The following is a 26,229-nucleotide window of genomic DNA, read 5'->3' as shown; positions in this document are numbered from 1 at the left end:
CAGTCCATGGAACCTATACAAAAAATTGACCATATATTAGGACATAAAGACCTCAAATTCAAATGCAGAAAGGCAGAAATAGTAAATGCACTCTTTTCAGATCATGACGCAATGAAAAATATATTCAATAAAAAGACAGGGGAAAATAGACCAAAAAGTAATTGGAAACTAAATAATCTCATCCTAAAGAATGAATGGGTAAAACAGGAAATCATAGAGACAATTTATAATTTCACCCAAGAGAATGACAATAATGAGACAACTAACCAAAATGTGTGGGATGCAGCCAAAACAGTAATAAGGAGAAATTTTATATCTCTAGGGGTCTACTTGCATAAAGCAGAAAAAGAGAAAATCAATGAATTAGGCTTGCAACTAAAAAAGCTAGAAAAAGAGCAAATTAACCCCCCCCCCAAATCAGACACTAAACTTGAAATTCTAAAAATAAAAGGAGAGATTAATAAAATTGAAAGTAAAAATCTATAGAATTAATAAATAAAACTAAGAGTTGATTCTATGAAAAAACCAACAAAATAGATAAACTCTTGATAAATTTGATTAGAAAAAGGAAAGAGGAAAATCAAATTGTTAGTCTTAAAATGAAAAGGGAGAACTTTCCACTAATGAAGAGGAAATTAGAGGAATAATTAGGAGTTACTTTGCCCAACTTTATGCCAATAAATTTGATAACTTAAATGAAATGGATGAATATCTTCAAAAATATAGGTTGCCCAGATTAACACAGGAAGAAGTAAATTGGTTAAATAGTCCCATTTTAGAAAAATAAATAGAACAAGCTATTAATCAATTCCTTAAGAAAAAATCCCCAGGACCAGATGGATTTACATGTGAATTCTACCAAACATTTAAAGAACACTTAACTCCAATGCTATATAAACTATATGAAAAAAATAAGAATTGAAGGAATCCTTCCAAATTCCTTTTATGACACAGACATAATATTGATACCTAAACCAGGTAAGAAAAAAACAGAGAAAGAAAATGATAGACCAATCTCCCTAATGAATATTGATGCTAAAATCTTAAATAAAATATTAGCAAAAAGATTACAGAAAATCATCCCCAGGATAATACATTATGACCAAGTAGGATTTATACCAGGAATGCAGGGCTGGTTCAATATTAGGAAAACTATTAGCATAATTGACTATATCAATAACCAAACTACCAAAAAACATATGATCATCTCAATAGATGCAGAAAAAGCATTTCATAAAATTCAACATCCATTCCTAATAAAAACACTTGAGAGTATAGGAATAAATGGACTTTTCCTTAAAATAGTCAGGAGCATCTATTTAAAACCATCAGTAAGCATCATAAGTAATGGTGATAAACTGGAACCTTTCCCAACAAAATCAGGAGTGAAACAAGGTTGCCCACTATCACCATTACTATTCAATGTTGTGTTAGAAATGCTAGCTTTGGCAATAAGAAATGAAAAAGAGACTAAAGGAATTAGAGTAGGTAATGAGGAAACAAAATTATCACTCTTTGCAGATGATATGATGATATGCTTAGAGAACCCCAGAGATTCTTCTAAAAAGCTATTAGAAATAATCCACAACGTTAGCAAAGTTGCAGGATCCAAAATAAATCCACATAAATCCTCAACATTTTTATACATCACCAACAAAATCCAACAGCAAGAGATACAAAGAAATTCCATTCAAAATAACTGTCGACAGCATAAATTATTTGGAAATCTATCTACCAAAGGAAAGTCAGCAATTATATTAGCAAAATTACAAAAAAACTTTCCACACAAATAAAGTCAGATTTAAATAATTGGAAAAATATTAAGTGCTCTTGGATAGGCCAAGAAAATATAATAAAGATGACAATAAACTAATCTATTTATTTAGTGCTATATCAATCAGACTCCCAAGAAAATATATTAGTGATTTAGAAAAAATAACAACAAAATTCATATGGAAGAACAAAAGATCAAGAATCTCAAGGGAATTAATGAAAAACAAATCAAATGAAGGTGGCCTAGCTGATCTAAAACTATACTATAAAGCAGCAGTCCCCAAAACCATTTGGTATTGGCTGAGAAATAGATTAGTTGATCAGTGGAATAGGTTAGGTTCACAAGACAAAATAGTCAACTATAGCAATCTAGTGTTTGACAAACCTAAAGATCCTAACTTTTGGGATAAGAATTCATAATTTGACAAAAACTGCTGGGATAACTGGAAATTAGTATGGCAGAAATTAGGCATGGACCCATACTTAACACCATATACCAAGATAAGATCAAAATGGGTCCATGATTTAGGCATAAAGAACGAGATTATAAATAAATTAGAGGAACAAAGATCAGACTGGTGGAGGAGGAAGAAATTTGTGACCAAAGACGAACTAGACACCATTATTGATCCCAAATTAGAAAATTGTGATTACATCAAATTAAAAAGCCTTTGTACAAATAAAACTAATGCAAATAAGATTAGAAGAGAAGCAACAAACTGGGAAAACATCTTCACAGTTAAAGGTTCTGATAAAGGCCTCATTTCCTAAATATATAGAGAATTGACTCTAATTTATAAGAAATCAAGCCATTCTCCAATTGATACATGGTCAAAGGATACGAACAGACAATTTTCAGCTGATGAAATTGAAACTATTACCACTCATATGAAAGAGTGTTCCAAATCACTATTGATCAGAGAAATGCAAATTAAGACAACTCTGAGATACCACTACACACCTGTCAGAATCGCTAGAATGACAGGGAAAGATAATGCGGAATGTTGGAGGGGATGTGGGAAAACAGGGACACTGATACATTGCCATTCTGGAGAGCAATTTGGAACTATGCTCAAAAAGTTATCAAACTGTGCATACTGTTTGATCTAGCAGTGTTACTACTGGGCTTATATCCCAAAGAGATCTTAAAGAAGGGAAAGGGACCTGTGTGTGCAAAAATGTTTGTGGCAGCCCTCTTTGTAGTGGCTAGAAACTGGAAATTGAGTGGATGCCCACCAATTGGAGAATGGTTGGGTAAATTGTGGTATATGAATGTTATGGAATATTATTGTTCTGTAAGAAATGACCAGCAGGATGAATACAGAGAGGCTTGGAGAGACTTACATGATCTGATGCTGAGTGAAATGAGTAGAACCAGGAGATCATTGTACATGGCAACATCAACACTGTATGAGGATGTATTCTGATGGAAGTGGATAACTTCAACAAAGAGAAGATCTAATTTGGTTCCAATTGATCAATGATGAACAGAATCAGCTACACCCAGAGAAGGAACACTGGGAAATGAGTGTGAACTCTTTGCACTTTTGTTTTTCTTCTCAGGTTATTTTTACCTTCTGAATCCAATTATTCCTGTGCAACAAGAGAACTGTATGGATCTGTACACATATATTGTATCTAGGATATATTATAACATATTTAACATGTATAAGACTGCCTGCCATCTAGGGGAAGGGGTGGAAGGAGGGAAGGGAAAAGTCAGAACAGAAGTGAGTGCAAGGAATAATGTGGTAAAAAAAAAAATTACCCTGGCATATGTACTGTCAATAAAAAGTTACAATTTTTAAAAAAGGATTTTGGAAAATATATAATCATGTTTGCAATATTGAACTGTTTGAGATCAGCATCCTCTTTCTTTTTCAGTAAATGGTTTTCCCTGCCTACTTGCCCTGCCCTGTTTGTCCTTCTTGCGTGTAGATTAAGGGCTGGATTAACAACACAAAGGAATTGAGTTGGCTCTTTGTGTGATCTAAAATGAAATAAAGAAAAATATTAGGGAGAAGGAAAGCCAGTATGAATGTTTTTTAACATGAACTAACTGATAATTGTGAGCCCTTGGGAAAATTGAGATTTAAATGTGACCATTAGTGCTTATAACAACAGATTTAATTTCGTTCAAATTTTGTTGTGAAAGTAAATTATGTGATCTTATTTACAGTGAGATATTTTCCTATTAGGATAATTGTGGTAAGCCAAAACTTAATACAAATCTGGTCTCAGAAATCTATCAACTATGTGACCTTGAGTTACTTCACCTCTGCTTACTTCAGTTTTCTAATCTGTAAAGAAAATAATAAAACAACAATAATAATAGCACTCACCTCTCAGAGTTGTGAGATCCCATAATTATAAAATGCTTAAAACAGTGCCTGACATGTGGTAAGCACTATATAAATGTTAATGATGGTTATCATTACTATTATTTCTTTACTTGAATGTAATTCCTCCATAATGGATTATTTTATAATTGCTTTTAGATAGGATTAATATAGAATGCCAAAAGTGATAAAGTGGATGATTTTCTACGTGAGATGAATTGAAAATGCATTCAACTTACTTGATGTCACCTTTCTGGCTATAAGTTTGTTTCACGTTTTAAAATACATGATATTGTGAATGCTATTTTGTGTTTCTAAGATGTTCTCATATATTGTGAAATTTAGAAATAGTAACTAGAATTTCAATGCTGTTAGATATGAATTTTGCTGTTAAGGAATTTAGTAAAACATTTAGAAACGGTCTTGCTTTTTTGTATATAGATTGTTTTACAAAGGATAGTGATAACTGATTATTACATATATATATAATCTCTTAAGATGCCTTTGTGACATTCTTCGGGACTTTCTATTTGAATTAGGCTATAAAATCTTGCCAGTCCTTCTGACCAAGGTGGGTAACATTCTAATGTACTTTAGTTTGAGATCTTGTGACTATACCCAGGCAAAGTGGGGAAGCTTACTAATTTCCTTACAGATTGATTTTTACCTGATACATAATTTGGCTATCACTTATGAAAATTATGAACTCATATTTGGTTATTAAAAAAAAGATGTCAATCTTGTTATAAGAGTGAGCAGGTATTATAGAGTGGAATCTCACTGCCTCCTCTGGGGTATGGAGTGAGATATGATTTCCTCACTATATAGATGAAACCCTGGAATGTAATTTTTTACATTACAAATAAAGGATAAATAATATGTGCTTATATATGCTACTTGTTTACTGTTGTCATAACATAAAAAACGCTAATAAACTAGTCCTTAGCTGTGATTAGGACATCTAGGCGGCATTGCAGTGGATAAAAGCTAAGCCTGGAATCAGAAGGAGCTAAATGCAAATCACTCCTCAGACAGTAGCTGTGAAAGTTACTTAACCCTCTGTCTCAGTTTGTTCATCTGTAAAATAAATTGGAGAAAGAAATGGCCAACCACTCCAGCATCTTTGCCAAGAAAACCCCACGTGGAGTCATGAATGGCCAGACGTGACTGAACAACAACAAAAGCTGCAAGTTTGCTACTTGAGATAAAATTTTTTGGAACTGTAATATACTTCCCAGGGATTCCTTCCCTTTCCCTTGACCTAGAACCCTTCCTCCCATCTGCAAATCCAGCAAATTTTGGCACAGCCCAAGCTGCCTGCTCAAGACTTTGGTGTGGGTTTCCGCTACATGGTTTCTGCAAGGCTGGTGCAGCCCAAAGCTGCCGGCTTCAACCTTCCACTAGAAAGGATCATCCCGACCAATAAAAAGTTTTTCTTTGTTCGATATATTGACTTGTGTGTTCTGCCAGCTGGCTCCCCAATCATTAAGATTCCTCAGGCGACCTCAAGCCTCATGGTTTGAAGTAGTGAGCTCAAAAGGAAGGGGGTGAACCTCCAGGACTGTTGAAATAAATGGGAGCACTCTTGCCAAGGGATCTTACCCTGCTCTATTCAAGGTCTGCAAGTCAAGCTCCACATTGGGTGCAAAAGTTGTTTGAAATAACAGTCTTGACACTGAAAATCAGATATTAAGGAAAATTTATTAAAGAAGAATCTTAAGGAATCATTTTTAACATTTCTGGCCAGAGGAAAGCCACACTTTTCCTGGGGAAGAGGGAGCACTGAGTACAGAAATGGGGGAACCTCTATACTTGCTGCTGTGACACAGCTCCTCTCTTCAGAAAATGGATGGGTCCTTTTTATCGAGTTACAGTCTTTCTGATATGCCCAGTACGTGTTCCCACTTAATATGTATAAAACATGCCCCTCCCCCCCCATACATCCCATGTTCAAAAATGGCAGAAAACTCCTCCTCTGGGGTGTGTTGTTTAATATTCCATTAGCCGATTAAGCAGGGACAGCTGTGGTTTGAGCAATTCAGGTCGCTGACCCCAACTAGTTTGGGCTGGAGGGGCTATTATCTTAACTTTGTGGTTTTCTCAAAACCACCAGACCCTTTCTGATGTGCTGACTGCACCTGGGCCTTCCTAGCCCCCAATTTCTCGTTGGCTCAAGGCTCCTACGGATCACTTAACTGTTCTGTGAATCCTAACCTTCCTTAACCTCTCACATGCTGAAAACCCCTTGGTCAGTGGTAGCCACTGTCCCAATCCCACACGACCCCAAAGCTTGCCACACGGTGGAAACGCAACTTTTCAGCATTTCTCCCAATGTGAAATGGCTCAGGGGAGCCTCTGAAATGAAGAAGAGAGGAGAAAGCTCTTGGACAATGGCCTCTGTTGGGTTTCATTAATCCTGAGGCAAACTTTTATTCCTTCTATGTTTTCCCTGTTTCATTTTCAAATTTAAAAGGGTTGAGTTTTTTTCTCAGTGATGAGGAAACACAATCATAAGCATCTGTTTTTAAAATATTTTGGGTTTTAAATGCTCTCCCTCCCCTCCCCTATTCCCGAGACAGTCAGTAACTGGATAGGGGTCATACGTGGGCCATCAGGAAAAACCTATTTTCCAGTTAGTTAGGCTGTGACAGAACAGAGACAGACAGACAGACAGACAGAGACAGACAGACAGACAGACAGAGACAGAGAGAAGTAAGCGGTTAGCCGGCCCGGCTGTACATGGGATCCCCAGAGGTCAACGAGCCAACGAGGTCTAGTGTCTGATTTGAATTCGGGCCTGGCTGAGAGGAGGCCCGGCTCCGGGCACAGGACAAGCAGCTGCCTCAGCGAGGGTTAGCGGGGGGAAAGGGCTGCGCTGGAGGCAGAAATGCTGGGCCTGGGGCGGAGGAAAAAGAGGGAGAGCCCGTGGCCAATCAGGGCCCAGGCTCAAGCTGTGGCTTATTTCCTGGCGGGGATATTCCAGGGAAAGCTTCCGAGCGTGGGGCTGGTGCCCCCAGACAGCTCCTGTGACTGACAGGAACGACAGTAAAACGTATCAAATATCCCTCCGAGACGGACTTGTTCACGCAAAAGCAAACCCTCACGTCCTTCTCCCTCGTACCCACATCTGCCTTCATCTTTAATAGTATTATACGTATGTCCCCCACCGAAGAACGGTTTCAAAATAGATTTCTTTGTGATCCAGCATCAAGAGATGTTTGATTTCAATGCCTTTTTCTACATCGATGTATCTATGGGGTCGCTAAAAATCTCGTGTGTGAAAAAAACGCAAGAAGCTCTGCTCTAGAGCGCCCCCGCTGGCCTTCAAAAGGGACTGCAGGGGGTGTGGCTAGGGAAGCTCCACCAATGACAGAGACCCATACAGGGTTGTGGAAGGACAAGCGGAATTCCACCAATGATAGAGACCCTTATAGGGAGGTGGATGTATAAGTAGAGGGGCTGGCCGGCACCGCGTGAGTCTGTGAGGGCACTTCCCGGAGCTTAGGGCGGTAGGTGCTGGGCTGGGCTGGGGGCAGCGGTGGGGGGTACTATGCCAACAGCACCCCCGGCCTTGCCTCTGCTCGCATGGGAGGCGATGTGATCCCTTCGGATCTCGCTCAATTGATATTTTTCTCCTCAGAAATTTGCTGAGGAGATCGGAGGCCCCCCAGCTTCCCGCCTCTAGGCCACCGCCATGGAGCCCCTAATCCCCGTCATTACCAAGCTACAAGAGGTCTTCAGTGTGGTGGGCAGGGAGATCATCCAGCTCCCACAGATTGTGATCTTTGGCTCTCAGGTACTGCTTGCTCTCCCTGGGGAGAGGCTGGAGGGGCGGTGGGCCTAGGTCCTCCCTCCCCACCCCCTCAGGCCTAGTTTTTCCTCTCTCCCACACAGTGGGAGCTTCATCTCTCCCTCTCCTTTCCTCGCAGGGAGGGGCAAGCTCCGCCTTCATCTTGGCCCCTCCCACCTAGCTTAGATTTCTCTCAGGGGCCCTCCCTATTCCCAAGAGAGGTGGCCGCCATAAGGGCGTGAGAACGGGCTGTAGGGGAAAGTGCGCCACCATCAGGTGGGATGGGATGGAGCTCTTACTGGGCATGCGCAGGGAGGCCGCCATAACCAAAGGAATCCGGGAACTCGGAGGGTGGCAGTACGGGAAAGTGCGCCACCATCAGGTGGGCCTCAGCCACGGGTATGGGATGGAGCTCTTGCTGAGCATGCGCAGGGAGGCCGCCATAACCAAAGGAATCCGGGAACTCTGAGGGTGGCAGTAGGGGAAAGTGCGCCACCATCAGGTGGGCCTCAGCCACGGGTATGGGATGGAGCTCTTGCTGAGCATGCGCAGGGAGGCCGCCATAACCAAAGGAATCCGGGAACTCTGAGGGTGGCCGTAGGGGAAAGTGCGCCTCCCCCAGGGGGCCCTCAGCCAGGGGAGGGGCATTTCTCTGCCAGGCCAGCCGAAACAACCTTCCTTTCCACGGGAGAAAAGTGAGGCCCAGAGAAAGTTCTCCAGAGTGGCAGAGGGAGAACCCTGACCTCCCGAATGCAGTCCCGTACTCCTCCCACTGTACCCTACTGCAGCCCTGTATTTAACTTGAGATTGGGGAGTCAGGGGTGATGGGTTGGGCTAAGCTCAGAGGGGAAGGAGCCGCGGGAGGCTACTTCCCAGAAGCCCCTGAGCCACCCCTTCGGGCCTGTTGTGATTACAGAGCAGTGGAAAGAGCTCGCTTCTGGAAAGCATTGTGGGCCGGGACTTCCTTCCAAAGGGTTCTGGAATCATGACTCGCAGGCCCCTGATCCTTCAGCTGGTGCACGTAGCCTCCCTGGAGGAGCGGCAGGCAACATCCCCGGAGACATGTGAGGATGGGGAAAGGGGCAGGGGGCGGGTAGGAGAGAAGGGCAGAGCTGGGCCACAGCCACCTGCTGGCGTGGAGACTTGACCCAGCCAGGATGTCCCTCCTGAAGGAGACCTGCACCCGAGCCCTGCAGGCTCCAAGCTTTACAGCTGGAAGACCCCGTACTCATTTTACAAATGAGCTCTAGGCTTCGTAAGTGGCTTCCCCCAGTACAAAGAGGATGCTGCAGAGCAGGGATTTGAACACAGGTCTGGGATTTCTGATGCATCATCCCTTCTGCTCTTGCCCCCACAATAGGGGCCTCCACGTGTGCCTTAGGCAGTCAGAGGTGGAGGCCATATAGTGGTATTTTTACTATGAAGGCCACAGTGATGCTGTGTCTTGGAGGGGGCATAGAAATGGCTCTGCCCTGGGCAAATGGCCCTTCATCCCCTTCTCCTCCCCTTATGAGGTGATTGGTAATGGCAAGGGAGGTGCTGACCGTCCCCTTTCCTCCTGTCCCCACAGATATCCAAGCAGAGGAATGGGCCACTTTCCTGCACAACAAACATAAGGTATCCCAACCCCTCCAGTTCAGCCCATTTGCCAGACTGGATCATTGCTGGCAATCTTCCTCTTCTCCCTTTGCACATCACCGTTTCCTGGCTCACCCATAACTCGTCTGGCTACATGGACTTCCAGGAGTGATGCTGCCTGGGCCCAGTGATGGGGGGTGGGGTGGGGAGGGGGTAGAGGCCATGATCCTTGTTGAGTGACGTTAACTGAAAACCTTTAGGAATGGATAATTCTCTTTCCTCTCCAGATATTTACAGATTTTCACGAAATCCCAAAGGAAATTTCTAATGAGACAGAGCGGATCACCGGACTAATAAGGTGAGCACAGGAGGCACAGCCGTCCCTGGTTTGCTCCTACCCTGTCCAAGTGCAGTGGACCTGACCTTGACTCTCCTCCCGCAGGCCATCAGTCTTGCCCCAATGTACATGAAGATCTATTCCTCTAAAGTCCTCAATTTGACTCTGGTTGACTTGCCTGGATTGACCAAGGTATGTTCTCTTGGGGATCTCATTGGTTCCCATAGGTTTAATGACCCTCTTTTTGCTAATGACTCAAACTCCCATCTCTCCTGCCCTTCAGACTGGATCAGTTCCCAACTCCACCAACAATGCATCATGTCCCAGTTCTCCCGCATCCCCTCGCACATTCATCATTACCATTTCCTGTCATGTTAGCCAATCTGAGAGGTGTGAAGTGGTACCTCAGGGTTGTCTTAATTTGCCTTTCTCTATTCACTAGTGATTTAGAGCATTTTTGCATATGACTAGAAATGGCTTAAATTTCTTTATGTGAATGTTGTCTACTCATAGCCTTTGATCATTTATCAATTGGGGAATGGCTTGGATCTGAGTAAATTCGACTGGGTTCTCTCTGTATTTGAGCAATGAGGCCTTTATCAGAAATGCCGGCTGTAAGATGGTTTCCCAGCTTGTGCTTCCCTTCTAATCTGGGCTGGGTTGAATTTAGGAAGTCTTCCGCATCTCCTCTTCATTCCGGTGGTTTTCCTTTGTGGAAAACCTGTGTCTCCTGCATGCACAGTGTTTAATGTCTGTTTGTTTGCATGTTGTCTTTCCCATGACACTCTGAGTCCTTGAAGACCCTGCCTCTTGCCTCTTTTTGTATTCCTAGCTTAGCATAGTATCTGGCACATAGTAGGCACTTAAGAAAAGTTCCTTCCTTCCTTGCTTGCTTCCTTCCTTCCTTCATTCCCATGGTAAGGCCATTGGGGTTAAATGACTTGGCCAAGGTGACACAGCTAGTACAGGTCAAGTATCTGAGGCCAGACTGGAACTCAAGCTCTCCTGAGTCCACTACTAGCTGGCCCTCCCATGTTTGTTGGCTGATTGACTGGGGCAGAGACGACAGAAGCCATGATAGTCTTTTTCTCCTCCCCTTCCTTCTTAGAATGGCCTTAACAATGCCATCCCTGCATTCAACATTGTTTAATTCCTTTGTCTCTCCCTCCCCCGTCCCCCTGAGAAAACTCCAGAATGGGAAGATTGTTCTATCTGAGTCTGGGCTTAGGTACGACCTCTGGTCTTTCCCAGCTGCCCTTGCCCTTGCCCATCCTCTTTGGGTGGTCATGGCTATCCCGTGGGCCTAGGGGGGTTTGCGAGAGCAGCTGGGGCTTTTTTCTGAGCTTTGTCTCCTGCTGCCAGGTTCCCGTGGGGGACCAACCCCCCGACATCGAGATGCTGGTCAGAGACCTGAACCTGTCCTACATCATTAACCCCAGCTGCCTCATCCTGGCTGTCACTGCTGCCAACACAGACATGTCCACTTCAGAATCCTTGAAACTTGCCCGGGAGGTGGATCCTGATGGTACGGGGATGCGGGGAGGGCTTGGGTAGATACGCAGAGGAGGGTCAGCAGTGCTGGGAGGGAGGCCAGCAGTGCTGGGAGGGAGGCCGGCCGTGCTGGGAGGGAGGCCAGCAGGGCTGGGAGGGAGGCCGCCTGACTGGGCCAGTAACTGTATGGCCTTGACTAAGGCGTTTGGGTTTATTTCCCTTAGAGAACATGGTGTTGGCCCTGGGTGGGCTACTTGGGCCTTCTTCCAGCTTTGTGATGGAAGGCCTCACCCTGAGCCGGCAATTTTCCTTTCCCGGCATCAGTATCCTTATTAGGAAAGGACACCAGGGGAGGAGCCACTGCTTTTCCCCCCGTAGGGCTGTTGACTCCTGTCTTTGGGGCCAAGAACTCTGCTCACGCTCCCCCTCCCTAACATAGCCCTTGACCGCGTCCCTCTCAAGAGCTGGCCTAGCCTGAGAGGGAGCAGCTAACGTGAGGGCCACTTTGCGGTTCCGAGGACGTCCAGTTCTCCCCAGCCAGCTCATGCATGGGACGGAGGGCCCCCTAAAAGCCACCCAATATCCCTACCTCTTCTCTGGACCTTGGGCTAGAGGTCTGAAGCCGATCTCGGCTCTTCCCACTTCTTAGGACGCAGAACCTTGGCAGTGATCACTAAGCTGGACCTCATGGATGCTGGGACAGATGCGATGGATGTGCTGACGGGCCGAGTCATCTCCGTGAAGCTGGGCATTATTGGGGTGGTGAATCGGTGAGTAGAGCCCTCTCAGTCGTCCCCCTTGAGAGGCGCCCGGCAGCAGTGAGGTGGCTGAGGGGAGACCGGAGCTGGGAGAAGGGGACCGAGTGAGACGGAAACCACTGACTCACACACAGATAAGCTTCTGAGGGCTTTGGGGACATTGTGTTGGCGAGTTCACCAATGAGGTGAGTTCCCTTCTTCTCCAAAGTCCAAAGCAGGGGGAGTAATCTCCTCAGTGAGACGCAGAAGCAAAATCCTTAAAATGACAGAGTCTAGACTGGGAGGAGGCGCACGGTTTCTCTCTTTAGAAACATTTTACCATTGGCTTTGACTTGTACATCATGCTCATTTTCCAGTCCCAGGTGAACCCTTCCTTGACAGGAGAAAGAGCTCATCAAAAAGCACCCCACACTGAGCCAGAGCCCGGCATTCGGTGTTCCCTTCTCCCAAGGGCCAGAGGCTTCTCTTCTCTGGGGCTCAGATCAGTCATTAGAGCGGCTCCTCCTTTGGCTTGACTCGCTTTCCTTTCTAGGATTATAGGCACTTTTCCCTGTGCTTGCTTCACACATCATATAAGGCTTCCAGAGGTCTCTGGATTCCTCCAATTCGGAGTCGCTTCCACCATCATTTACTAAAGGCCGTCCTATGCCACGACCGTTTGTTCAGCCATTCCCCAATCTATGAACACCTATTTTCCTTTCCAGTTTTTTGTTGCTAGAAGAACTTTGTGACTTTGGAATAACCTCTCTCGGGCGCCTACGCACGCAGGGGATTGATGTCACAGCACATGAAAAGTTCATTAACTTTCCCCCTAGAATTCCAGATGGCTTTCCAGAAAGGGCGAACCAGTGTGCAGCTGCCCCAGCCCTCTGTTAGCGTGCCTGCTTTCCCACAGTGCCTCTAGCTTCACCTTTTGTCTTCTTGGCCAGTTGGCCAAAGCTGCCCAACTTGCATTTCTCTTATTAGTCATTCTGAGCCATCTTTCCCATGGTTCTTGACTGGGAGTAGATGAACTTTACCCTCCCTCCAGGAGAGTCCTAGGCCGCTTGCTGGGCCCGGTTCACCTTTCCTTTCCATCTCTGTGCTGGTCTAGCTACTTCCCTTTTGGCTACCGTCACTTGTTGCCTCCCACTGTCGGTTCTCCTGTTCACTTGCTAAGGAATAATGCAGGGTCTCCAGGCACTTTGCCCATCTCCCTACCCATGGAAGTGAGCACATACTCCTGTCCTTGGAGGTTTACGAGAACAGACCAAAAGGGCCCTTCTAGACTACCTCCCTTACTTTTATCACTCCAAAACAAGGAGGAAAGGCCATTAGTAGCTATGTGATAATTGTGGGAAGCAACATTGACCCAGAGAAGAAATGAAGCAACGGCCTTCCTTCCTTTTCTTGGCCGTGTGGGAGACCGTCTTGCACTTGTCTGACGCCACAGCTTGGGTTTTCCTTTTGCAAAAGAAGACTCATTGGTAGGGAAGGTGATATCTCTAAATGAATATAATGTGACAAGAAAAGATGGCAATAAAACGGGACTTTTTAAAATTATTATAGCTTTTTATTTACAAGATATATGCATGGGTAATTTTTGAGCATTGACACTTGCAAAAACTTCTGTTCCAATTTTTCCCCTCCTTCCCCTCACCCCCTTCCCCAGATGGCAGATAGACCCTATAAATGAAATTATATATATATATATACAGTTATTTTGTTGCACAAGGAGAATCGGACTTTGAAATAATGCAACATTGACCTGAGAAGGAAATCAAAAATGCAGGTGGATAAAAAACAGAGGGACAGGAAATACTATGTAGTGGTTTACACTCATTTCCCAGAGTTCTTTTGCTGGGTGTAGCTGCTTCTATTTATTATTGAACAAATGGATCTGATTTGGATCCTCTCATTGTGGAAGAGAGCCACGTCCATCAGAATTGATCCTCATATAGTCTTGTTGTGGAAGTGTGTAATGATGTCCTGGTTCTGCTCATTTCACTCAGCATCAGCTCCTGTAAGTCTCTCCTGGCCTTTCTGAAATCCTCCTGCTGGTTATTTCTTACAGAACAATAATATTCCCTAACATTCATATACCACAATTTACCCAACCATTCTCCAATGGATGGGCATCCATTCAATTTCCAGTTTCTAGCCACTACAAACAGGGCTGCCACAAACATTTTTGCACATGTGGGTCCCTTTTCCTCCTTTAAGACTCTCTTTGGGATATAAGCCCTGCAGTAACACTGTTGGATGAAAGATTATATACAGTTTGATAACTTTTTGAGCATAGGTCCAAATTGCTCTCCAGAATGGATGGATGCATGCATAATTCTACAAAGAATGTATCCATATCCCAGTTTTCCCACATCCCCTCCAACATTCATCATTATCTTTTCCTGTCATCTTAGCCAATCTGACAGATATGTACTGGTATCTCAGAGTTGTCTTCATTTGCATTTCTCTGATTAATAATGACTTGGAGCATCTTTTCATATGGCTAAAAATAATTTCAATTTCTTCATCTGAAAATTGTCTGTTTATATCCTTTGACCATTTATCAATTGGAGAATGGCTTCATTTCTTATAAATTAGAGTCATTTCCCTAAATATTTTGTAGATGAGGCCTTTATCAGAACCTTTGACTGTAAAAATGCTTTCCCAGTTTGTTGTAAAATGGGATTCTTTTACGAATTCATTAGTAGCTCCAGGAAAAAGCATCTTTCTAATGAGGCATGTGTTGTATAGACACATTAAGCTGTTATTTCCACACCTCCTCCTATTCCTCAGAATCTCGTTTCCATACTCTATTACTGACCTGCACGACCCGAGACTGAAACTTCATCCTTTTCACAGGAGCCAAAATGATCTCCACACCCACAAAAGTATCAGTGAGGTTCTGTGTGATGAGCAGGTTTTCTTGCAGAAGAAATACCCATCCCTGGCCAGCCAGAATGGAACACCCTTTCTTGCCAAGACACTGAACAGGTGCCGTGAGGGCTGGTTGGGGCAGGCCGGGGGTAGAGCTGAAGAGTTCCCAGGAGTCACTTGGGCTTGGTCCTTGTGCTCCGTGCCTTAGGCTTTTCATGCACCACATCCGAGACTGCCTGCCTGAACTAAAGACCCGTGTGAATGTGCTGACAGCCCAGTACCAGTCAATGCTGCAAAGCTATGGGCAGCCTGTTCAAGACCAGAACGCCACTCTGCTGCAGATCATCACCAAATTTGCCACCGAATACTGCAACACCATTGAAGGAACAGCAAAGAACATCGAGACCTCAGAACTGTGAGTTTCGGGAAGGTTCGGTTTGGGGGAGGGAGCAGAAGATACAAATCGAGAAGGGCCGCTGGGACCGGGAATTGCTAGGATGATGCCCAGAGAGCTTGGGCCAGTTATTTGGAAGTTGGGCAGCGGCTTTGGATAACATAAAGCGGTTGTGATTTACCTCCAGACTTCCCAGAAAACCCCAAGAGAGATTATGAAGTTGGCCATGGGAAATGACTGAACCCAAAAAACTCCATGGTGGGGGAGAGGGTTTTTGGGAGGGTTGAATTTGGGATGTGAGACCCCTCTCCCCCAGTGCTTCTGGTCTGAGAAGGCTGCTGGGCCATTCTTCCCTCCAAGGTCTAGGGCTCATTCTCCAAAAAGCCCAAATAGCAATTGATAGGTCACCAAGGACTTGATTATTAAGGGTTTCTTGGGTGCCAGGCACAGTGCTACAGCCTTAGTAAACACAGAACCCAAAAAGACAGGCCAGCTCAAAGGGCTGCAGTTCTGATTGGGGAGGGGAGGGAGGAGCCTAGACCTGATCAGGCAGCTACCAGGTGTAGGAGAGGAGACGTGAGGTACGCTGAAGAGCAAGGCCTAACTTAGCAGCTGTGACGTGGGAGCATGGGGGCCCAACTGGAAGGAAACTTCAGGCACGAGCCTCTCTCTTATCTTGTGTGGATGTGACTTGACGCTTGTAGTTCAGCTGTGAGCGCTGTCTGCGATTGTCTGGCCCGCAGCACACCAGTGCCGTCCGTGGGCTCCTCTTGGCAAAATGAGCGAGGGGTTGGACATTTCCTTCTCCAGGGGATTAAGACCAAGTGGGTGAAATCACGCTCAGGGTCCCACAGCCAGTAAGGGTCTGAGGCCAGATTTGAACTCGGGACTTAATGATTCCAGGCCCAGCCCTCTATCCACTGCAGCACCCCTTCGCTGCTTCCTGATGCTTCATGGAGCCCGGGAAATGGGAAGAGCTGGAAGATGGGAAATGGGAAGAGCTGGAAGATGGGAAATGGGAAGAGCTGGAAAAGGTCCTTAAAGAGGACAGAGGCACTTTGTTTTTGGGAATTAGGGAAACTAAGGCCCCGGCAAGGCAAATGGCTTGCTGGAGAAACTTCACAGGGAGTGGTTTGTCCAAGTAGGAGAAGGCCCAGAATCTTGACCAGCCATCCCTTGTCTGTGCTTTTATCTGTTTCTCCATTGCTCTTTCTGTTTCTGTGTCTGCCTTTGGCCTGAGGCAAGGGATAGGGGAGGCTGAGGGTTGGGAAGGGCTGTGGGCCCGGGGCCTCCCTGATGCTTCCCTTCTCATCCCCCCAGCTGTGGGGGTGCTCGCATATGCTACATCTTTCACGAGACCTTCTGCCGGACTCTGGAATCCATCGATCCCCTGGCTGGACTCACCATCCTGGACATCTTGACCGCCATCCGAAATGCCACGGTAGCAGATCCCCCCTTCACAGCCTCGCTCCCCATTCCCACCCATCCCTCCCCGATTTGGTGTTGCTTCTGATGATCTGTCTCACCTTTTGGGGAAAATATCCCTCGATCAGCAGGCTGTGGTCAGCCAAAGGAACCGAGGCCCAGTTCTGGGAAGATGTTTGTCCGAGGTTACACAGCTGGTCAGTGGCTGCGCAGGGTTTAGAACCCAAGTCCTGCTGCCCATTGGCAGCAGCTGTCTTACTCTGGCCAGACCCTCTCTGGGGCGTCTTCTCTGAGAAGAACCTTGCCTGCTTGCACTGAATTATTTTGAGAGGCTTTTCTGGGGAGCAGGCCTTGGGCCTTTGGGGGAGAGGGCCAAGGGGGGGAGTTCGTGGAAACAGGCAGGAGGAGAATGTCAGCCTGAGGATCAGGACCCCTCTGGGGCTGTGAATCAGCTGCCGTGAACCATCCATCCCTGGTCGTCTCCAAGCAGGGCAGGCACTGTGCTCGGCCCGGGGAGAACGGACAAGCGACCCCGTTGGCGAGGACGCCAGGCAGGAATGAGGCTGCTTTCTGCCTTGGGTCCCTAACACGGCTCCAAAGCAGCTCAGAAAGAGGGCTCCACTACCGAGCCAAGACAGGCTGGCTCGGGGAGTCTGTGCCGCGGCTCACCCAGAGAAGTTCCCATTCAAGTCGTCGTCTTTGTATCATGTCTGTGGCCGTGGCCTTCACTCTGGAGTTGCAGGCAGAACAACCCTGATAGAAGTGATCCCATTCATAGAAGGCTAGGACCCTGGCAGAGCATTAGTGGGGGGCAGGGGAGGGCAAGGGGACCAGCAGGCTAGAAAGTTAAGTTTCAGGGGAGTGGGAGGAACCGTTTCCCATGAGACAAGAGGTGGTGCTCATTGAAAGCCCTTTGCCTGGAGCCTTGGCCTTCAAGCTGAGGGGGAGCCTAGGAAGGGCAGGAGTCAAGCTGTGACCCTGGTCTGGTTGTGCTGATCCTCTCCCCCCCCCCAACCCCATCTGCCCCCGAAGCATTTTAGGATGTTGGAATCAGAAGCTGAAAAGGAGAAGCTAAAGCCCCAGTATCCTTCCCGCCCTCTTCCCATCTTGTTCACTCACTGCTCTCCCTGGCAGAGAATGGGCCCGGGGAGCTCCCACTCCAAGGTTGGCACGGCCACGCCGGGGCTCCCCAGCTTCCTCCAGACCCAGGGGTCCTGAAGCTGAGCCTCCCGGGCTGCTTTCCCCACCCAGGGCCCTCGGCCAGCGCTCTTCATCCCCGAGGTCTCCTTTGAGCTGCTAGTGAAGAGACAGATTAAGAGGCTGGAGGAGCCTAGCCTTCGCTGCGTGGAGCTGGTGCACGAGGAGCTTCAGAGGGTCATCCAGCACTGTTCCACTTATAATACCAAGGTGCGGCCAGGGTGACCCTGTCCTGGATTATTTGCCGTCTAAGGCAGGGCGTGCAGGGAAGGGAGAATAAGCTGAACACAAGGTTTTGCAGGGGGGAATGTCGAGAACTCTCTGCATGTGCTTTGAAAAGGAAAAGGAATTATTAAATTTAAAGAAACTGGCCGGGTGAGGGGACAGAGGAGAGAGAAGGGGAGGGGTCCAGAGCAGGAGCCAGTCCTCTGACTCTGCTTGGAGAAGGGGGTGGGGCCTCGGGCTGGGGTGGGAGGGAGGGAGGAAGCAGCCTGGCTCCCAGAGCCTGAGTCTGATGAGCTTGGCCCTTCTCAGGAGCTGCTGCGCTTTCCCAAGCTACATGAGGCCATCGTGGAGGTCGTGACCGGGCTCCTGAGAAAGAGGTTACCCATAACCAATGAAATGGTAATAACCGAGGCGGCGTTCTGGGAAACAACGGCCCTCGGGGAAAATGACGCCCACTTGGGCCCGGGGTCCAGAGGACACGCTGAGCCAAAATCCTCCGGTCTGCCCAACCTGCTAATACCCTGGACGAGTGGTTGGCGGCAAAGCTAGCAGCCGGTTTAAAGGTTTCCCAGGGGAAGGAAGGGGAAGGGAGAAAGCAGGGACAGGGCCGGGCAGAGGCTGGTGTAGCTCTTTAGCTAGGGGTTGAAGGGACAAAAAGCCGGCCGAGCCTCTGCCCAGGATCATTTCCAGGGCGAGCCCCACTGATCCTGGCGGATAGGCTGTGCCCGGCAAATGGTCGAGTGAACAAATACCCAGGAGGCCGTGCTCCTCCTGGCTAAGCCTCTGGTCTCAGACCCCCAGCAGGAGGGCGGGTCCTTAGGGGGAGGAGGCCAAACAGGACGAGGACAGGATCGTGTTCGGTCCAGAGAGAGGGATGAGAGCATGATGGAGGAGTCGTCGGGGAACCCAGAGGTCACCGATTTGACTGCGGCTGCCCCTGGCCCAGCCACTCGACGTGGCTCCCGCCTCTGTTCCCCCGACCCAACGAGCCAGTAGAAAGGGGAGGGGGGAACCAGTGAGACAGGACAGCTCCTGCGACCTCATTGCCTTCTCTTGTAGGTTCACAACCTCATGGCAATTGAGTTAGCCTACATCAACACCAAGCACCCGGATTTGGCCGACATGACTTTTGTCTCTTCGTCCATCAGCGGCAACAAGGTACTTGGGGGTCGCCCGGCAAGCCCTCATCTGGTCCCTGGACTGAGTCCCCGGTAGTCGCCCTTCCCGCCATCCCGGTGACACGGGTGCCAGTGATGATGCAGAGCGGCCTTGTGGCGGGCCAGGCTGAGGGCTGAAGTTGAAGTCAGAGGATCTGAGTTCAATGGCGGCCTCTGGCCCTGTTTCCTCTTCTCAGATGAGGGGAATTGAGCCCCGTGCTCCTCTAAGGAAGGGCACTCCCAGGCTTCAAACCCTGGGAGCCTCTGAAGAGAGGCCGGGCCCAAAGGGCAACCGGGAGGGGGAGGTCTTCCCGCTGCACTGGCTCAGCTCGGTCGGGTCGAGGCTTGGCCACGGGATCCCCGTACTTGGATATGCTGAGGAAGCTCCAAGCTCCCTCACTGGGTCGCCCCTTTGCTGGGCATATGAGGTTTTTCTGACATCCCCCTTCTGAGACCCAGCTGCTCGGCCTTCGTGTAAATTATGGTGTGCCCATGCTTTCATGTAGAGACAAACTCAAAGCGGAGCCATTGCTCAGGTTGAAGAACGGGTCAGGGAAGAAAGAGGGATGGTACAATGCATGATGGGAACACTGTGGATACGTGAAAGTGGTTGAAGGGGGTGCCAACCTCTGCTTGGGCTAGAACATGCTTGGGCACTTTTTGCAGCCTCTAAAATCCCTTCTGCCCAATGGTCCCAGAAGCACATTCTCCCTCTCTGACGGGTTATTCTGCCTTGCACAATGAGAGACAATGCCGGTTTGTGACCCCGCAGGAGAGAGTTGGTAGCTCAAGGTTTCCCTTCTTTCGGGGACGTGAGGGGGCATCTTTCACGTCCCCGTCCCACCCTCTGTTTTAGAACTTCCACCAGGCTGTGGAAGTAAGGTTTCTCCATGCGCCTCGCTCCGACACGCTGCCCCTCCTGGGGACGGGCACGAATAGGGAATATCACCACATCCTGTCCTTTTCCCTCCCCTTCATCCTGGCCAGAGTGACGCCTACCAGGCAAACGGTGCTAGACGCTGGAAGAGCGACGGGGTCGGGGATGACCCTGTTCCCAAGGAGAGGGAGAGCATCAGATCCCCGCCCCAGTCACGGGTCTCCCCTGTCCCCAGCCGGATACGTGCCATCAACTTCCTCGATGTGGTGAGTGGCGTTTGTCTTCAGCGGGGATGGCGGCTTCGCTTCGGGGACTGGAAAGTTCTGTCGGGCTTGAAAGTAATTTCTACCACACGTGACTGCATAAGTCGGGGCCTTAAACTAAGCGACTGCTGAGACCTAGGTCACTGGCTTCCATTTGTGCAGTTGTTCCTCAGTAAAGCTGGACTGCCTCACACAGGACCCCAAGACAGTAGCTCCCAGATCAAGCAGAGGCTTTTGCTTCCTAACTGTTGCGAAAGTCTAGGCCCCAAAGACTCCAGCCCCCTGACTTTGGGTCCCTACTCTTTGCCTCTAATCTCCATACTCTGCTCAGCTTTCCTTGGAGTTGCCTCTGGTAGCCGGAAGCAGAGCCTCTGCTCTTGGGCTTGCAGAGCCTATGTACTGTTTGAGGGCTGCCCGCCAAGTGCCTGCTTCCTTTCAGGAGGGGGAGCCCCACCGGGGGATGGGACTCCTGACTTGGAGGTCTAGAGGCCAGTTCAGCTTCCTGGCTCATCCCCTTCCGTGGGTCTCTTACTCTCGCTCACATAGACCCAGGGAGCCATCTGCCCGCATCCCGGGAAGCGTCGTTGCCGGGATCAAAAGCCCACATGCAATGCACCGGCCTTACTAATACGCTGACTGAATGACCCAGGAGGCAATCCCCATCTAGCCCTCCCCAGCACAGACCCCATGCTCGGTCGGTACAAGAGGCTGCTTGTACGTTTTAACGAGACATTCCCAACCCTGACCAGGGAGAGTGATTTGTTGGTAGAGAAAGCAAAAGCGGCCGGTGCTGAGCTTCTCGGGGGGCGCTGGATTCTGGGATGTGCCCTAGGCACGGGGAGGTTGGAGGACTGCAGCCAAGAGTGCCCCCGGAAGCTCTCTCCCCCAGGCTCTGACGGACGTGAATCTGCCCGACTACAGGGCCCACCTTTCCAAAGGACTTATGGACGATAGGACGCGGCCCTTGTTTCTGTACGAAAATGACCTGACGGGGTCCCTGCCATTCACTGGGACATTGGTCCCTTTGGAGGAAGCGGTTTCAGTGCAGTGACGAGGTCAGAAGCCAGACTGTAGAACTGAGAGTGAGAGGAAAGCAAGTGCAGACACCAAGTGTCGATGGCTTCCACAGACTTTGGCAGAAAGGGGGAGGAGAGGTGCAAGGACGATGGCCCGTGGGGAGGGACCAAGGGAAGGATTTTCAGGGAGACATTTTTGTAGTAATAGGGAAGTGACCAGTGGGCAGGGGGAGACTGGCAAATGAGAGGGACGGGTGATAGAGGAACCCGTGTGTGGGAGAAGACGGGACGGCCGGGGATGGCATGACCTCTGCATGTACAGACGCTTGCCTTGCTAAGAAGGGCCACCGCTTCCGTGGGACAAAGCGGAGGAGATAATCTCTGATGGCATCTGAGGGGCGAGAGGAGAGGGGGCTGTCGGGGTGATGGCACTTGTTTCGGTGACGTATCAGGCAAGGGTTCCAGAAGCGGAGAGCAAGGGGAGAAGGGCACGGAGGTTCGAGGAAGGGGGAAAAGTTGTGCAGCAAAGGCTGCTTGGGCGACTGGGTGAAGGAGCCCCTGGGGAAGATGGAAAAGCATCTCCTTGCTGTGGGGAGGGCCCAGTTGAGATCACGTAAGGTAAACTTGAATGGCCCCCGCCCGCTGGTGGTGTGGCTCTCTGGCTTCGTTCGGCCCCTTTGAGTAGAAGCAAAGGCGTGAGCTGAGGGAAGCGGGCGCGCCAGGGCCGAGGCTCGGCAGGGCAAGAGCAATGATCGGGTAAAGGGGCCCGAGGCTCCAGAGGAGCGTGTGGACTTGAACTCCTTCACCAAAAGGTCAAGATGGGGAAGAGAGCCAAGTTTAGCCTGCAGGGGCGATGAGTGGGCAGCGAACTGAGGGTCGGAGGGAGTGAAGAGCACGGTAAAGCTGAAGGACCGGGCGTGGGCTTGCCAAGCAGAGGGAGGGGTGGGAGTAACAACCAGATTGTGATCGATTAAGGCATTTCCGCGTTCACGAACATGGACGTAGAACGTTTGCGTGCGGTGGCAAGTGCTGCTATAGGCTACGCGGAGCACGGAGGTAAGGTGGGAAAGGTGGGGGCTGAGACGTTGGGGAGCTGCGGTCTCAGGGGTGCGACGGGAAGGTGGCTGAGGACCACGAGGCCAGGAGGAGACATCGCTACGGATCCTTTGTAGGCAGCGCGGAAGGTGTGGGGATGTGAAGGTGATCTCTCCCACCTAAACAAGAGAAAAATTGCTTTGATGTTAGCGTGAATGGGGAGAAGAGGGGCCAGGAAGAGCCCTGGGACTGTTCCGGGGTCTGGGCTGGAAGCAGCGGAGCCTGAACTCTGGGGCTGGTGGCCTTTGGATGGGTGGGCGAGGGATGGAGAGAGGGAGGGAATTGGAAACCGAAAGTGCACCCATAAAAAGGTGGTCCTAGGGGAGCACCTTCTCACTGTCCCCCTCAAAGAAGGGGAGATTCTTGTAGTTCCGAGTGTGGCGCTGACACTGCTCCTCCAGAGACGGCCATTAGGACCCTGGCACACAGATTCCCCGGCCTCATGTTGCTTTAGGACATGCTTCCTCTTATTGGCACCCCCTTTTCCTCCTGTGTTTCCCCCCCACCCCAGCCTTTGCATTCAGCTTCCAGAAAGCTGAGTCAAAGAGAGCAGCGAGACTGCGAGATAATCCGCAGACTTCTCCAGTCCTACTTCCTTATCGTCCGGAAGAACATCCAGGACAGGTAGGGAGGAGTGTGCCACATGTGTGTGTGCGTGTGTGCTGAGTGTGTGTCTGTGGATGTGCGTGCATGTGTGTGTGTCTCTGTTCCTGTATCCGTCTGCATGTCCGTGTGCACATAAGGGTTCCCTATTAGCTGCTCTCTTGTCCCAACAATCTGGGCGAGATTAATGGTGGGAAGGAATCGGGCATCGATAGATCTCTACTGCTTGATTCTCTAAAGCGTGTTCTGGGTATATTTACATTTCCCTTCATGACATCCTTGTGAGAAAAACAAGGGAAGGACCGTCTTTCATCTTTTTGACAAAACAAGAAACTGAGGCTCACAGAAGGCAAATTGTCCACAGGGAGCCAAGACCAGAACCCAGGTTACCTGAATCATCAGAACTCCCCAGGAAGGGGAAGTCTTTCTAGGCTTCCTGGGGGCCCTTTGCTCCCCTCTTTAGAGTGTGTCTGGCCAAAAAACCCTGTAAGATCTGTTCCCAGCTGATGCCCGCCTGCTCTCTCTGTCTCCCGACTCAGTGTCCCTAAAACTGTCATGCACTTCCTGGTGAACTATGTCAAAGAGCACCTGCAGAGTGAACTGGTGGGACAGCTGTACAAGGCCCAGCTCCTGGAGGGGCTGCTGACTGAGTCCCAAAACATGGCGCAACAGCGCAACGAGGCCGCTTCCATGCTCAAGGTACCGAGCTGCTGATCCCAGGGAGCCCTCTTCCACCCCCGCCCCATCCTTAGGGTGTGCCTGGGGCCGAGCGATGCTTCCTGCCACCCACAGTTTTCTTTTCTTTCTTAGGCCCTCCGGCAGGCCAACCAGACCATCTCGGAGATCCGAGAGACTCAGCTCTGGTGAATGGCACGCCCCGTGCCCGCTGCCCTCAGTCTGCCGTACCCTTGGGGGTAGAGCTGCCAGCTGAGGGTTTTGCCAACCTCAGGCCACACTCGGCTGTTTCTCTCCTACCTGTCCGTTCTGTATATTTTCTTCATGATCCAGTTTAACAATTCTGAAAGAGATTATAAAATAAAAACTCTCAGAAATGGTAGAGCGTGCTGTTCTTCTTCTTTAAAATATAAGATTGTTTTCTCTGGGAGAAGATTACTCAGGGAGGTTTTCTGGAGGCAGCTTTAGTTTCGGTTAAGAGTAATAATCACCCAAAATGCAGCCAACTGGCAAAAATGCAAACATTTATTTTCTCCTTCCAAAATAGCCCAGTTACTTGAGGCCTAACTCTCTGCTTGGTTCCAAGAGCTCTTGCAGCTTTGTCCTTTGCTTCTGCCTCTGCTTTCTTCAGCCTCCAGCCAGCCAAGTGGAAAATGGAATGAATCTCTCTTACCTCAGAGAGAGGGATTGTGGGCTTCCTTCCAGAGCACTCCTCTCCAACTCCACTTAATGTTCCTAAGTAACTCTCTCTAACCCGCAGTAGCTCACTAACCCAAGCTAAGAGCCTCTTTGTATATGATCTCCTTCTGGAGGCACATCTATCCACTGTGCAACCTCAGTTACCTGTTTCAGCACATAGGGAGGTGTGAATTCACAAAGTTTCACAGTTTACTTTGTGAATCTCCCATACTTGTGAACTCCAATGTGTACTGGTGTGAACATGAGCATCATATCAATTAGTTCTACTTAGTACCTTGTTTCAGGTTCTGGCCCCAAACATCTCCTTGTAAGATCAGATCAGTGATACTGAACCAGGCTAAATTAGAGAATGATTGTCTCTATCAACTCTAATGACTTAACAGTTTGTAAAGATTCCAACAGTAGAGTAAAATTCCTGTGCTACCGGCTCACAGAGTCAATAAGGCAAGCAGCCCAAAACAAAACCCAAACAATCCCCAATTCAGATATCGTGGCCCCACAGTCGGGATAGCCCCAAACTAGGCCCAAAGGTCTACGGAAGCACACACACCCTTTGAGCCAGCAATATCACTCCTCGGTTTGTCGGCCAAACACATACAAACCAAAACTCGGAAATATTTCTAGCGGCCCTTGATGTGGTGGCAAAGAATTAGAAATTGTCCGTCAGCTGGGAAACTGCTGAACAAGTGGCTGGATCTCATTGTGTAACCTATGTCAAATGGCTAGTTTTCTCAAACGAGAGGTGGCGGGGGAGCGGGGCGGGAGGCAATCTGGAACTCAAAATTTCAAAAAGAAAAATGTTAAAAAGTGTTTTTGCACATAATGGGGGGAAGCCAAAATATTAGGGATTTTTTAATGATGCAAAGACTGGTCTAAAATGTATAAATTGGGTCTGAAGACGTTACTTTCAATGCTTTCAAATTAAAGATGACTTGAGTAATGGTTCACACTGACTTTTTAATGGAAACTTTCTTCTCTGTTTCTCTCTTGTTGCACTGTCTGTGTTTTTATGTGGCCTGATATGCCAAAGGGAAAAGACTATCCATAGGGAAAACCTTTCTGAGGAACTTTTCTTCAGAAGGAAAGTCTCTCTCTGCCTTCCTGATTCTGGTCAGTTTAGGGAGACAACAGACCCAGATAAGAGGAAAGATAATCAAAAAGAAGCAGAAGAAGAAGAGGAACAGCAGGAGGAGAACAACAACAAGGGGAACAAGAGCAAGAAGAAAGAGAATCTTTGTTCCCCATGTACAGCCCTGTAAAACTAGAGACTAGATTTCCTTTCTCTACTGTGAATTTCCCCCTTGTGGCTTGCATGTTTCCCTATGTGCTGAAACCGGTAACTGAGGTTGCACAGTGGACAGCGTGCCAGGCCTGGACTCAGGAAGGCCAGAATTCAAATTTGCCTCAGACACTTACTAGCTGTGTAGACCTATAGGTTCCCTTTCCTCTTATTCTCCTTTAGCCACTTTAACACTTCCCACTCCATTCTGCTACACTCCATGGTAATAACCCATCGATAGCAATGTCCTTGTTCTCTATCTGGGAGAGCATCCCAGGTGCCACCTTCCCAATCCTTCCCACCTGTCAGTTGGGGATTTCTATCCATGTTTCTGTACAACTGATCATTTTGGGCTGCCGGTCTGTTCTCAGATAGGTCCGTTCCTACACACTCTTCCCT

The 26,229-nt window shown here is 48.5% G+C and overlaps 2 protein-coding genes across 2 annotated transcripts in view; both read left to right on the top strand.

The window, feature by feature from the left end:
- Positions 1-7,773: 7,773 nt before the first annotated feature.
- The window catches only part of LOC127542324 (dynamin-1-like protein), a 55,485-nt gene continuing 37,029 nt past the window's right edge, over positions 7,774-26,229 (top strand). The window contains exons 1-2 of the mRNA XM_051967796.1: positions 7,774-7,908; positions 8,819-8,966. Coding sequence (XP_051823756.1) covers positions 7,807-7,908; positions 8,819-8,966 — 250 coding nt within the window. The 5' untranslated portion in view covers positions 7,774-7,806. The remainder of the gene's footprint in view (positions 7,909-8,818; positions 8,967-26,229) is intronic.
- Positions 22,843-24,198, top strand: LOC127542325 (dynamin-1-like protein). Its single transcript, XM_051967797.1, has 3 exons — positions 22,843-23,198; positions 23,717-23,876; positions 23,988-24,198. The coding sequence occupies exons 1-3, from the start codon at positions 23,032-23,034 to the stop codon at positions 24,042-24,044; spliced, it is 384 nt and encodes a 127-aa protein (XP_051823757.1). The 5' UTR covers positions 22,843-23,031; the 3' UTR covers positions 24,045-24,198.

Source organism: Antechinus flavipes, chromosome X, assembly GCF_016432865.1.
Source record: "Antechinus flavipes isolate AdamAnt ecotype Samford, QLD, Australia chromosome X, AdamAnt_v2, whole genome shotgun sequence".
Taxonomy (NCBI): domain Eukaryota; kingdom Metazoa; phylum Chordata; class Mammalia; order Dasyuromorphia; family Dasyuridae; genus Antechinus; species Antechinus flavipes.
This window is presented reverse-complemented; position numbering and strand designations above follow the sequence as displayed.